General features: G+C 35.5%; 2 protein-coding genes and 2 long non-coding RNA genes across 4 annotated transcripts in view; 2 read left to right on the top strand and 2 right to left on the bottom strand.

The window, feature by feature from the left end:
* Nucleotides 1–10: 10 nt before the first annotated feature.
* LOC135770192 (myelin-associated glycoprotein-like) lies at nucleotides 11–5,888 on the bottom strand. Its single transcript, XM_065279930.1, has 5 exons — nucleotides 5,772–5,888; nucleotides 5,354–5,423; nucleotides 4,356–4,718; nucleotides 3,924–4,214; nucleotides 11–318 (listed from the first exon to the last, which is right to left on the bottom strand). The coding sequence occupies exons 2-5, from the start codon at nucleotides 5,400–5,402 to the stop codon at nucleotides 11–13; spliced, it is 1,011 nt and encodes a 336-aa protein (XP_065136002.1). The 5' UTR covers nucleotides 5,403–5,423; nucleotides 5,772–5,888.
* On the top strand, nucleotides 1,446–2,195 carry LOC135770351 (uncharacterized). Its single transcript, XR_010542600.2, has 4 exons — nucleotides 1,446–1,539; nucleotides 1,638–1,770; nucleotides 1,853–1,953; nucleotides 2,064–2,195. It is a non-coding gene; the product is annotated as an uncharacterized lncRNA (long non-coding RNA).
* Nucleotides 2,109–3,789, bottom strand: LOC135770352 (uncharacterized). The gene is made up of 3 exons (XR_010542601.2): nucleotides 3,269–3,789; nucleotides 2,568–2,704; nucleotides 2,109–2,249 (listed from the first exon to the last, which is right to left on the bottom strand). It is a non-coding gene; the product is annotated as an uncharacterized lncRNA (long non-coding RNA).
* Nucleotides 5,889–11,780: 5,892 nt separating the features above from the next.
* LOC135770791 (myelin-associated glycoprotein-like) overlaps nucleotides 11,781–14,359 on the top strand; it is a 135,025-nt gene continuing 132,446 nt past the window's right edge. Inside the window, exon 1 of the mRNA XM_065280598.2 lies at nucleotides 11,781–11,786. The gene's annotated coding sequence lies outside the window, so the exon portion shown is untranslated. The remainder of the gene's footprint in view (nucleotides 11,787–14,359) is intronic.

Genomic DNA, 14,359 nt, shown 5'->3' with positions numbered 1-14,359 from the left:
TTTTATCAAATCAGTACATTGTTTGAAAAAACATCAAAATATTTGAATATAAAGTCTCACCATGATGGGGCACTTGGATAGTTATGACAGAGTTTCCCTCGCTGTTACTGGCAGAGCAATTGACAGCGTCATGAAAACCCAGCCACCCCTGAAGGGTAAAGATGTTAAGAAAACCATTTTGTTCAATGCTAGAGCTGGTGAAAGCTGTCGAGGGACCAAACCACTTGACTTCACTGGGTGGGTTGGAGTCTACGATACACACGCAGATTGTAAGAAGCTCTGATTTGCAGGAAGACCCATTTTTAATCTCAGGAGGATCTATAAATGATGGATAGACAATCTTTTGTTAAATTATTAAAGAGCACCTATTATGGGATACACGTTTTTAAACATCATTTTGTGTGTAAGTGTGTATTAGTACATGCTAACGATATTCAAAAAGTACATACCTCAAAGAAAACGATGACGCGAGTTATCGTCTCTAACGTTCGAGGACTACAAAAAACACTCGGATTGTAGGCAACAGTTTACTTCCTGGGATTAGTGACGTAGATAAGACCAACATTATCATAGTTCAGCCCTCTCTGCTTTGCTTGGGTACGCCCTCAAAGACGAGGGTGGGGAGCGCCGAGTCAGAAGAGAGCTAAAATGGCGGAGGTTGTGAGTCCCTGCTTTGACTCTGTTTGCAAACTCTTGTTTCATCGTTTAAGCGATTAAATCTCTCGAGTAGACGCTGTCTCTTTAGATGCAAGGGCAAAATAGCACTTTATGTACTTCCACAGAGGACATCATGTTTAATACGGTTCCGGAAAAATCCAGTCAGAAGTTGTTCACGGAGTTTTCACAATAACTGCTTCTCATGAACCGAAGCTGGACGTCTCCTCCTGAAAGTTGGATTAACGTTACTGTGCACTTCTGGATCACAGGCTGTAAGTATTCACGTTTATTATTTGCCTTTTACTGTACATTACGTAACCGGTAACCGGAGATTAACATAATGTGCGTGTAGAGCTAAGCTTGCAAGCGAACTGTTTTGTGTTGTAATACTGTATTTCATAAACAACGTACCATATTTACACACGTGTATGTTGAATTATGCAGACTATCGTTTTTTTATCGATGTTGGTTAAGACATGTTTACAAACTTGCTAAGTTACCAGCTAAACTGTTACCGGTAAAATTTGTTCTCATGATTAAACTCAAGAAACTCTAAGTACAGATGATGTGTTTAAAGTTATATGTATTTTACTGTTGTTTTTACTTGAAGCTTTCTTAGATTTTGAAACGAAGTAAACACGTAATGTGCGTTGCTAATGTTGGGCCATGTAATATGTAATACATTTACGTTTTAATGAATAGTCTAACGAGTTATAGTCATTGTACTCTATTGTTATAATATGTCTTTTTGACTGAATACATGTTTGTTTTATTTGTCTATATCTTAGATTCGCAGCTGGACACATCCGTCTACACTGTATGCAAACATGCAACATCATAACACACAGTACAAGGAGTCAGACTGGCATATGAGGAGCAAAGGTGTGTAACACAAATGATGTATTTAGCTAATGAAACCACTACCAGTCTTAGATGTATAACTGATGATGACAAAGTTTTTTTTCTCTGCATAATAATAGGAACCCAGACAGTAGCATCGTTTCACAATGTTTCCATCACCATCATCAGTGGATGCCTTTGCCGTCCATAGCCTGAGATTTCAGATTTGCAGCAAAAAAAATTGATTTTCTCATTTATTGGAATGCTATGCAGGTATTTAAGTATTTTAGTAACTGTGTTAAATAAAGTAGTATTTACTTTTACAATAAATTTATGCTTGCTTATATTTTTACAGGTTGTACCTTGCAGCCATCCATTACAATGTCACCAAGCCGTAACAAAAGCAGGAGAGGAAAAGTACAAGGCTATGTTCCCAAAACACACAAATGACATACCGTAAGCAGTAATGTTTTATTTCAAATACATTCATAATTAAAAACTTAATGTATGAAGCAGGGAAATAAATGATCAAAACAAAAGATTTATTGACCGCAATATTTCTACAGTTATGTGGATGATGTGATCAGGCTTCTGTTTGCTGAGGTATTTGAAGATAAGCTGAAGGAAACCCCGATTCCAATGGACCTGGCATCACAGTTTGAGAGACCTTCAAAGGAGGACGTGATTGCATGCCATCTTCAGTGCAGGGGTCGTCGAAAGCCAAAATTCCGATCAGGAAGCTCCAAGCATATCTGGAGAACAACACACGACAGGATGATAACCCTGAAGTGTCATCTTAGATAGCATCAGCTGACAAAGCTTTGATATGCCATTTATCTGAATAGATAGCTGTAAGAAGTGAATTGAACAATTTTTGAAAGAAGAGCACAATATGGTTACTAAAGTATGTTTATTTGTATATTGTTTAACATTTAAATATATATTTGTAATAAATAAACTTTTGACTGACTACTATATTTTCTTTAAAGTTACATCTTTTGTTCTTTTGGGTACTTTGTTACTATAATAATACTTTAGTGTTATTGGTTTAAAAATGTAATAAAACTTACTCTAGTCCTGCACCTCAAAGGCTTATAGTCGGTACAATAAATGTTCTGTGTGTAGGGATTTAGACAATTTGTGCAAAACCTGGATGATGAATCACGCAGGTAAGAGGCCCTGGAACCTGTTGCATTCTCCTTAAAACCTAGTAAGTAAAAACATAGCACAGTCTTTCATAATAAAGTTTACCATAGTAAAATAATGTAGAACTAACATTCATTTCAATTAAAACTTTTTTTGTGCTACATTTGGTGTTTCCATATAGTTTGCACAGTAAAATAGTATGTAAGCAGTATTTTATAATTAAGTTTACTATAGTAAAATAATGTAGAAATTACCAAGTGAAATCGTTTTATAATCATTTCAACAAATACTTTATATGTGCTACATTTGGTGTTTCCATATAGTTTGCACAGTAATACAGTATGTAAGCAGTCTTATAATAAATTTTACTAGAGTAAAATAATGTAGAAATTACCAAGTGAAATCGTTTTATAATCATTTCAACAAATACTTTCTATGTGCTACATTTGGTGTTTCCATATAGTTTGCACAGTAATATAGTATGTAAGCAGTCTTATAATAAATTTTACTAGAGTAAAATAATGTAGAAATCACCAAGTGAAATCGTTTTATAATCATTTCAAAAAATACTTTCTATGTGCTACATTTGGTGTTTCCATATAGTTATGTAGTACGTTATAATTACCTTTTGGATGTCTTTGCAACACATTTTCGTCTTCGTTTAGCATTCTGGCAGAGCTAAGGACACCTAAAAAAGTTAAATCCAATCGCATTCATTGACGGAGATCGTTTATATCGTAACGGCCTTCTGAACTCTCTGGATCGAGCTCGAAGTGGTAAGGCAGTACAGACACCATCGTTTATAGAGAAATATAACGCTTGTTTACGATGCCTCTGAGGCTGTGACTCTCAGTCAGAATCTGTGACAACCCACGTGTAGTCAGGGGCGTAACCTTTCAAACACACGCCGAACCCAGCTGACCAATAACAGTTGAGTAGTCATCTGACCAATCCGATTACACTAGACATTTTGGGAGGCGGAGACAGGAACTAAACCGAGCGTTTTCCAGACAGTGGGAAATCGGTGAGGTATGTAAGCAATTTATAAGACTCACAATGCATTAGTTCAAGTTTTAATAACATGTATGTACTATGGGATATTACAATAACGTGCTAACGTGCCAATTTATTAGCATAATTGGTGCTCTTTAACAATTTTTTTTTGTTTTTATTAAAATATTGTTTCTGCTCAGTTTTTTTAAACTGTTTAAGACCTTTTTATATAGTTTTTTAACTGGAATAAACATTCAAGTTTTAAAAAAAACTTTTCTCAAGCTTACATTTAACTTGAAGTGTTTTGGTGCTGGTCATTTTGTTCCCATTACTGAACTCTGCAGAGCAGTTGAGAGGTTTATTATGATCTTCTCTGGAGGGTGTGAATGTCAGAGATGATGTTAATCTCCATTGACCGTGGTCTTGTGGCTGAGAGTTACTCATGAGCATCCCTTCATGGCTCCAGGTGAGACGGGGCGGATCAGACAGGCAGTAATGTGATACGATACAAGTAGCGGTCACTTCTCTTTGTGACATCAATTCCTCCTTCACTGATATGGTGGGTTGTTCAGGTAAATCTGGTAAATCAGATTGGATATGTTTAAATACTGAACATGAAAATGTTTAAGGCTTAAGCAGATATCCAAAAGCTCATGTGATTGTGATTTTGAATATTGGGGTGAACATTTTACTTAACTAATATCATTAGAAACTCCTACCTTTTACTGTAATAGAAACTTTATTTTCCTTGTATGAGTACTTGTCGAAATGCTTGATCTCGATGCGGAACATGTACGATCCACCATCGCTGTGATTTAAAGAGCTGATTTTCAAAGTGCAGTTTTTGTGATGCAGATCACCAAGAAGAGTTGTGCGACCCTTGAATTTGCTGATGATTTTGGAAGTCTCTTTGTGGTAGATTACGTCATATTTATCTGTGTACCAGATGCCTGTAAATTCGTAGTATGACTTTCTATCTGATGGGTAGTTGAACTTACAAGGGATCACCACACATGATCCAGACAGACCCACAACTGATTTTGGTATTTCAGCATTCCAAGAGTCATCACTAGCAGATGATGCTGAAAAGAAATTCAGATTTACATTCCTAGAAACTTTCTCCAAAGTTCACTTTTTCTAAACTCAATAGTTTACCAATTAGGCAGAGTTTTGTGTTTGTGCTTGGGGGCACATATATCAGCAAACAAGGGTAGCCTACTGAAAAACTTTGAGAGAGGCTCACTTCTATCTCATGTATAGCTCAGACAAAGTCATAATTGGCTCTGCCTAAATATGTTTAGCAACAGGAAAAATTTTCTTTTTTTTTTTTTGGAAAGTTTAGTAGCAATGAATGCCTTTTTTACATTGCCAGCTTTATGGTTATCTGATAAGAATAAATGTTAAACAGTTTTTGCAGACATTTGCATGTCATACTGTATGTCCAGACATGCGCCTCAGTCATTACTTGTACACATAATAGTTTCTGTTCCACAGACGTCTGAAACTAGACTATGATTCCTGTCAGGAATGATTCACTTTCCTATTTTAGATTTTGTACGGAGCTAAATGAGATTATTCACTGGACAATAGATAATATAGGAGTCACTGAGAAAATATGTCAGATCAGGACTTTCAGGATCAAACGTGACTTTTTTACTTAAATGTTTTAATAATAAATAAAAACATAAACCTAACAGGCCTACTTTATTTTACTTACCTCTAAGGTAGAGAACAAATGCAAATAGACAACTCGGGATAACCACCATCTTTACATTAGAATGGAGCACCTGGAAATGTAAAGGTACTTTATCAATTGAATGACTACATTGTATTAAAACATACAGTGCATATTTAAAATCAACACTGCTGAATAGATGCTTTTTTCACTTGCCAAATAAATGTTTAAGTTTAATCAACTTAAAAAATATAATTAATTTCAACTTTCTTGTCTATATGAGGTTGCTATAATTTATAAAAATTAAGTTGAATTAGCTTAAGTTATTTAAGTTATTTATAATTTGCTCCTTACTAGTCAAGCAAGCTTAAATGAATTGATAACAATGTATGGAATTACTACACTGTGACGGAGATGTTAGCGTATCACATAAAAAGGGTAAAAAAATCTTGTCACTTACGTTAGTGTGTCCTCAAACAGTGCATTAGCTGATATACAGAAGATGTGAGGAGCTTTAGTTACAGTAAGAACTTCCTTTCTGACACATGCATGACATTTGTCTTAGTAAGATCAAAATCACCTCCTATAGTCACCTTGTTGTTGTGCTGTTTATATTTAATTTTCTGTATATGTACACATCGGTCCTAAGTGTACATAATTGGTAAATTCTATAGTCTAATAATATAATAATATAAAGCAAATCCTAGATATAGTTTGTTTGAATGGGGGAAAGTATCTCTTAAAAGTACTGTAATTATTATTATACAATTTATTATTAAAATTGCACATTGTTCTGGTTGCTTTTTTTGCCCGTTTTATCATCCAACAGGATCGGTGAACTTGTCATTTCTGCTGAATAAGTTTTTTTTATGTCCGTAGCACAAATTAATTCTTATGCATTTACAAGTAGACAATTCTAAAGATACACTTTTAATGCATTGTGAATAAAGACATATTTGTATATGTTTAGTAAAGCTTTGTTTGAAAAATAAAAAAAGTACCATTTTAACTTCTCATAGATAACACGGATACCCTGTTCAGATGTCAAAAAGGAAATGAGAGTCAGCTCTTCACTTGCAAAAAAAGAAAAAAAAGAAAGAAAGAGAAACAGTTTGTGTGTCAAAAGTCTTTGGGGTATGTCAGAAAAAGTGTTAGCCCTTCATCAGTCTTAGTGTAAAATGTGTACTTCCATACTTTGATAAACTCTGGTTTAAATACAAACTAATAAAAACATTTCTGCACTAGCAAGCAAGACCAATAGAAAATCACATAATTTAAAGAAAACCTCACAATGCAAACATTTTGAAAACATGATGTGTGTGTGTTTCCTTGTGGCCACTTTGCGGTCCTGATGCTTACCATTTAAACAGGATGTGGATTAGATGACACACAATACAATGGTTACCTCTCTCACAAGTTCACACTTATATTATTGGCAAAAATATCAAGCAAAAACAAATCTCAAACTTTAGCCCTAACTGAGAAGTTTCCTAGATTGTGTTTATTTAATGTATATGCACAATAAATGCCTTAATGTTCCTCTAGCTCAGTTGGTACCATTAGATTAGAATCTCAAAGGTCATGGGTCCGCTCCCTAGGGAACACACATAATAATAAATTGATAAAAATGTAGGCCTTGTCGTCTTTGTCCTAGCTTAATTTATACCCTGTCTGGGAAACCATCCCATAGAGTTCAAGGGCAATGAGGCACATATGTAGGGTGACCATACGTGCCATTCTTCCCGGACGCATCCTGGCCAGAATTTCGGGTGTGTCTTCCGGAAGTCATATTTGTCGACCACATACGTCATTTATTCTGTGTTTACACCAGCCGCGGTAGAGACGTCACGGGCAAGTGATTTCAATGTTAAGTCAATGTGAAGACACGTCTAGCAGCCCCGCTCGGGCTCATTAAACATGAAGGCTTGATATTGTCCGTGAGCAGTCACTCGGAGCTAAACGACACAAGTTCTTATTTCTATAGAGACAGGAATAAAAAGGACATCGCGTGGAAGAGTGTCAGTGAGGACATTGGTGAACCTATTAAGTTGTACATACACATTTCACTTTTGACTCACGTGACAACGTTTATTTTCCCCCTATAGGTGACCAATTAAAAACCACTAGCCACTATCTCTTGATAAATGCATCAGCCATCTTGCAAACAGACAAACGCATAGCACTTGCCCCTCCCACAAGAAGTGGATTTTGCCTCTGACGGGCGTCAAATGCTTGCTTTTGCAAATGCATTGAAACTGTTCAAGCGGCAAACTAGACGCGGTAGACGCGATTTTGACGCCTCAAACGCGGTTGGTGTAAACGCAGCATAAGGTTTAATATTTTAGGTTCTATTTTAGAAAAGCAACCGTTACATTTTAAGGTAAGAATGTAACTACGATTGTATGCCTTATGTTTTTAACTGAAATGTGAGAACCTTGATGACGTGTGCAGTCAACAAATACAATTTCTAGAAGACGCACCCAAAATCCTGGTCAGGACGCGTCCAGGAAGAATGGCACGTATGGTCCCCTACACATGTGTTGGTAACGGGTAAGCTTACCTGAGGCTATTCCTCAGGTCAGACAATACACATGGGTCAAAATAAACTGTTTCTGGAGCTAGGTTGGACAGGATCTATGTACAGAAAAAAAAAAACAAGAGACAATTTGTATAATAGCTGCAGATCACCACTTTATATTTATTGATGTTACCACTGCACAGAGCACTTTTAAGCATTCATATGGGAAATTTGATAATAGATTATTACAGGATCACACTTTTTTAATCACTTCTGGGAGGTCTGGAGAGAGAGTAACAAAGTCCCTGAGCCAATGGTGGGATATTATATATTTCAAATTAAGCTTTTTTGCCAGGAAAGGGGGCTTTTTGGAGGAAAGGGCCTCGGAATGGACATACTTCAACATATTTTTTTTTAACCTGGAAAACAGGTCTGTGGATAAGAAAATGTTAGGCTTTTTGAAACTCTCGGACGGGAGAAGAGTTACGTTTAGTTATGAAATTATTGCTCATGCACTTTCCTTTTATGATGATCTCTACAGAGCTGAACCCTGTGATGAGGACACGGCTGACTTTCTCCTTCAGGATTTACCACAGCTTTCAGAAGAGGGGATATTGAAACTTAATAAAATGTTGACGTGTGAGGAATTATCTTGTCTTCTGGCAAAGCCCCATGTTTGGATGGACTAAATGCAGAATTTTATAAGCGGTTTTAGCAGTCATTGGAAAAGACTTGTTTTTGGTTTTTAACTCTTTCACCGCCAGCGTTTTTTTTAAAAGTTGCCAGCCAGCGCCAGCGTTTTTCATGATTTTCACCAAAGTTTAATGCCTTCCAGAAAATGTTCTTCTTTAAATATATAAACATACAATATACCAAATGAAAGAACAGACCTTCTGCTTTCTAACAAAAAAAAAAAAAAACGTTTCATCTACCTTCAGTGGTTCTTTTGTAATCAGCTTTTGAATAAGGGTAGGTTTCTGCAAAAACACCACATTTTGAGCAAAAAGCAGAGATAATTCCATTCCACTTTTCATAGAGATCCCATTCAGAGCGATCTTTAAAACAGACACGGACATGCAGCCGCTTGCCATAGGGCAATACTTCCGGGTTTAAAAAGTTGCCGAAGGGCGCCACCTAGTGCATAATAGCGGTATTGCGGAAAGACGGAAAATTTCGTCATTGGCGGGGAAGCGTTTTCTCTTAATTTACGAGATATCTCGTCAATGGCGGTGAAAGAGTTAAGGAGAGTGTTAAAAAGTGTGCACTACCTGTCATGATTTACAAAGAACGGGACCCAAGTGCAAGGTACGGTGAACTCAAAACAGGGTTTATTTCAAACAGAAAACAAAGGCCCACGTGGGGGAAAACAACATCACATGAACAGATGACACTACAGACGAGACTATACTAACTTGACTAAGACAATGACAAAGACTAACAGACTTGACTATAAACTTTGACTAAACAGATTGAGTTGCAACAAGAAGCAACAGCAACAGTTCAAAACATACAAAACGATCCGGCACAGGACAGAACACACTGGGGCCATAAATAAGAAAACTAAACAAGACAACAAAGGAAGGACAGGGGTGTATTCCAGAAAGCAGGGTTAACTTACCATCAGATTAACCCCGAACTTTGGGTTGATCAACCCCAAACTTGCTTACTCGGGGTATGTCGGTTCCAAAACACAGTTTAAGAGTTAGGTCAATCAACTCGCTGAAAGTAACCCAGAGTTAACGCGCGCTCACGGTAACAACATAAAGGCATTGTCAATGGATCGCAGATTTCACGAGTCACCATGGAAACGTCAGAGAACTTAAAAGTTTTTAAATGAGAAATAACATTATAAACTAATATTTTCTGGCAAAATCAACGTTTTATAATCGGCTTAGAAGTGCGTGATTACAAAACAGATCAAATTAATTAATTAAATAATTAATACGAACCCATTTTACCCCATTTAAGTCCAATATTATATGTGTCTCAACGAAAATACACACAATTTTATTTAAAATAATCTAAAACAATCTAAAATAATTAATATAGTCAAAATAATCATAGATTTTATATATGATTGTAAACATATGAATTATGAATATATTTTCCCCTGTGAAAAGTAACAATGGTTTTACTACAGTAAAAAACATGGTTACAGTAAAACCATGGTAACCACAAAATAACCATGGTTTTCAAAAAAACATAGTTAAACGATGGTTAGTGTAGTAAAACCATGGTTCTGCTGATAGTAATCAATGCACAAAAAAACATGGTTACTACAACTATACACCAATAAAACCATGGTTAATTTCATAAGAGTTGTGGCACATAAAGTGCAAATACATCATAAGGCTTATTTAAAGTTTTTTTTTTTTTTTTAGATATGATTGTATTGTGTAGGCATAAAATGCACTATGATAATATTCACTATATTGTACTTATTTTACTTCTGCTCCTTTGGGTGACCCTGTTTAGTTTTAGGACTTTCCTTGTATGACACTGTCACCATCTTTTTTAACATTTACTGATAGCTGATAGATTAATGCACCCTCTTTTAATTGTAAAGCTTCCTTACAGTCCTTACAGATTTTCAATAATGTTGTGTAATGCTTTTCATTACACTACACTAAGAATGATCATTCATTTGCATTGGACGATTAGGATCTGCTGTGACAGAATTGGAGAATAGAAATGTTACATTAGTGTCAATAGTAACATGTTGTAATATATGTCCTGTATCATCTAATATATGCAAATATCTCAATTTCCCTTTGCTCAAAAATGATAGCTCAGGAAAGCAGCTACAAAAGGTCAATTTTAAAGAAATAAAGGTGATTTAGAAAAACACCAACTATAGATCAAATGTAGAGAGAGGGCTAAGGATCTGAAGTGCATGTTTAAGAAATAAATATTATACTATGAAATATATATTTATAATTTCATTTCATTGTGTACATGATTCTAACTGATATAATAGAAAATCTCTGACCACTATGCCATGTCTGTGATTCAATGGTGTTTCACCTAATGAAGTCTGTGCTTCACCTGTGTCACTATGTGGGTCAGTGTTAAATCATGCCTGTGTTTCATGGGTGTCATTCTGTGGGCCAGGTCAGATGCACATGCCTATCAGAGACTGCAGGCAGGGGTAACTTCTATCCCTCAGTAATTATTATTATGATAGGCATCATGTGTTTCTATTTGTTATATCCATTTACTGTAACATTGCCACATTGTCACTTAAGTAACATAGGTTAAGATTCATTAATGACAATGTATTTGCACACACATTTATTATAACTTTAGATTCATCTCAAATTATCTAGTAAGTGAAAGATGAGGTTATTTATGAATTGACAAAATTGATATGGAAATGTACTTTATTGTTAACATTAATTAACTGATGGAATTATGTTTCATACATCCACTGATATTTGGAGATATATTACTAATGAACATGATTAAATGTATAGTATTTAGTCCGAACACAAATATGAATAAATTTTTAATTAAATTTAATTAATAATAAAATTTATAGTAATTAGTCCAATCACCAATAACAATCCATGTTATTAAAAAAATAGTTTCTTTAAAAAAAATTCATATCACACATTTTTTAAGACAGCAATAAATATTCGCGACTGTAAATATAATAAAATAAAATAAATGCTTTAACATTGTAATATTATGCAAAATATATGCTTCCACGCCCGCTGTACGCTCGTCATAAGTGCACGCATGCGCAGACTTCCTCCGAAGCCTCGTTTTATCAACTAAAATGAACTTACCCTGCAACATAACCTGCTCCGGAGCAGGTTATCTTCAGAGAGTCAGTTGCTATGGTTACTTACATAACCCGAAAGTTACCTCCGTTTTTGGAACCGAAAGCAGAGGTTATCCGCTTACTTACTCCTAAACTTACCCGGGTAAGCCACATAACCAGCTTTCTGGAATACACCCCAGGTGAGGGGAGTTAACCAATAATTAAATATTAACGAGGAGACAAGGGGGCAGGGATATAAACAAGACACAGCAGCACACTACCCAAACAAAAGGCCATGTCCAGCCACACAAAACATGGGTACCGCCACGATCCTACCCTATGACCATGAACAACTATGAATAACTATGAAAGACTGGCAAGATCATGACACTACCAGTGAGTCTACAGAGAGCTGTTATTACTCTGTTACCTAAGAAAGGTGACCTTGAAGATATTAGATGCTGGCGCCCTGTTTCTTTACTTGGAACTGACTACAAAATATTCTCCAAGACTTTAACCAACAGAATTAAACCTCATATTTACACAGTAATTCATGCAGACTGGTCATATTGCATCCCGGAATGAACCATTTTTGATAATCTTTTTTTTTTTAACGGGACATAATTTATTTAGCAAGGATACATAAAATTGACATTCTTTAGATCAGAAGAGGGCCTTTGATTGAATTTATCATGGTTTCCTTTTTAAATGCCTGGAGGCTTTTGGTTTTGGTCAATCTTTCATTGCTCGTGTTAAATTGCTTTATACGGATGTTCTGGGCTTTGCACTAAGTTGTATAAGGGCGATTGCACGGGGCTACTTAAGGACCTTTTAGCAAGAGATAGCTGGAGCGGCATTATTACAGTAAATCGCTTTAGCCATAACCTCTGGTACGATCGAGTTTGTGTTCGGAAGCCGCACAATGGCCGGTGTGGACCGATACAACATTGGTATCTGAATAAAAAAATGCAATATTGAGTAAAGAGGTAGAACAGAACAACCAAATATTTATCTAAATTCCACAATTATCGAATTTACTCTCTTTTTGATTCATATTACAAACAACGAGATTTTATCTTTTGGATTCATCAAATCTTAATTCTGGCTTTATCATTTGTTACTATACCACTATGTCAGGGGCGGACTAGGGGGTCAAGGCCTAAATGTTTTGTCAAAAGCCCTGAATCTTCAGATTTGTAAAATGAATTAATCCAGTACACAAGGTGGCGGCATTTAGCTTTAAACGCTGCAGTCCCCACTCCAGTATAAACGAAAGAGAGTTGAAAATTGAAACAAAGTTGTGTATACTGACCCCTACAGTCACATTAGCTACAAAAGTGAGCAACATGCACTCGCTTGATGGGCGTTCCTTGGCTAGTATCTAAAAGCGGTATCAAAAGTCACTTTAGAGGTAAGATGTTAAGTTACAAAAATTATGTTTTTGGATTTAAAAGTATTTATTTCTCCATAAAAGTAACAAAATATATGAGATAAAATGCCAAACATATCAGATATATACAGAAATACGCATTTTCCACCATCTTGAATAATTTTCTTGAACCACTGAGCTACGTCACGCTGCCCCTTCACTCCGATAGGCAGTCGCTTTGTCGCAACGCTCAGCATTTGCATAAAATAGCCTGCTTGTCTATTTTGGCCCTACCTTGCTCGGTGCAGCGGCGAGCTCGTCGCTTGTCACTGGCAAACGGCCATTCCCATTTAAAAAATGAATGGTAGCCTGTTGCTCTGTCTCTTGTAGCTAATGTGACTGGAGGGTAAATCTCCCCACACCAAACGCATTTTTCAAAGTGTCCATTATTACAGTGTCTTCGTTATTGAAAGTGTATATTTATAGTTATGTGATGTAAATACTGTTAAATAGCGTCAACTGATATATTATTTGCATGGCTAATGGCTAATGTTAACGTTAGTACTAAAGGCCACATTTACTTTGTTGGCATTGTTGAGGAACTTATATCTGAAATTAGAGCAGCCCAGATTTATACTGTGTGAAAACATTAATTCTAAGTACTCTTCTGTAACAAAATAGGCTTCAAGATTAGTGATGCTGTTTATTCCAAATTCCTAATCTACCTTCCTTATGTAACTTCAAACATAGCAAACATATATTGCCTAATTTTGTATAAGAGAAGTTATTTGTATAAGAATGTCATTGTCAAAAATTGTTTTGTTACAGTTTCAAAATAATAATACAGACAACACTAAGATAAAAATTTTTTTCATAAAGTTGCCATAATTGATGAACAAATATCCTCAGGGGACCATGCCTTGGAACCCCTAGATTTTGGGTTGTCAATGTCTACAATGTCTGGCTCCACCCCTGCTGTATGTTGTTTTTACAAACGTAAAAAATAATAATTTTTCGTTATTCCAGTGACCACTAGGGGTCAGTATTATACATTGTATAGTACGCACATACAGCCTCATTGTTTACACAAATTAATAGATTCTTTATTAATTACATAAACATTTCAGCAACAAAATATTGCAATTTGATTAAAAATAAATCTCTAGTATTTGGAATGCCACATTTACTGACAGTATGGATTCAAGCTGAATATTTAGTCTGAATTCCTAAAAAATGCATGTTCATTTTTTTTTTTATATTTTATGTGTTATCAATTGAAGGATTTAAAAAAAAGTCAGAAGAGTCAGAAAATGTTTTTTTAAGGAGAGACGCTTTCACTTTTTACATCAAATATTCATTCTGGCTTAATAATTTTTTGTTACTATATGTAGTTTTTAC

The sequence above is a fragment of the Paramisgurnus dabryanus genome, chromosome 8 (genome assembly GCF_030506205.2).
Source record: "Paramisgurnus dabryanus chromosome 8, PD_genome_1.1, whole genome shotgun sequence".
NCBI lineage: Eukaryota > Metazoa > Chordata > Actinopteri > Cypriniformes > Cobitidae > Paramisgurnus > Paramisgurnus dabryanus.
The sequence above is the reverse complement of the archived record's forward strand: the minus strand, read 5'-3'. Positions and strand labels throughout refer to the sequence as shown.

Bases quoted from the DNA above. Each gene is read 5' to 3' on its own strand.
- LOC135770192 (XM_065279930.1), bottom strand. From the start codon at position 5,402: ATGGTGGTTATCCCGAGTTGTCTATTTGCATTTGTTCTCTACCTTAGA. The intron at 4,719-5,353 runs GTAAGTAAAATA...ATTTCTTTTCAG, and splicing joins ATTTGTTCTCTACCTTAGAG to CATCATCTGCTAGTGATGAC. The intron at 319-3,923 runs GTAAGCTTGAGA...CATCATTTATAG, and splicing joins CAAAACACTTCAAGTTAAAT to ATCCTCCTGAGATTAAAAAT.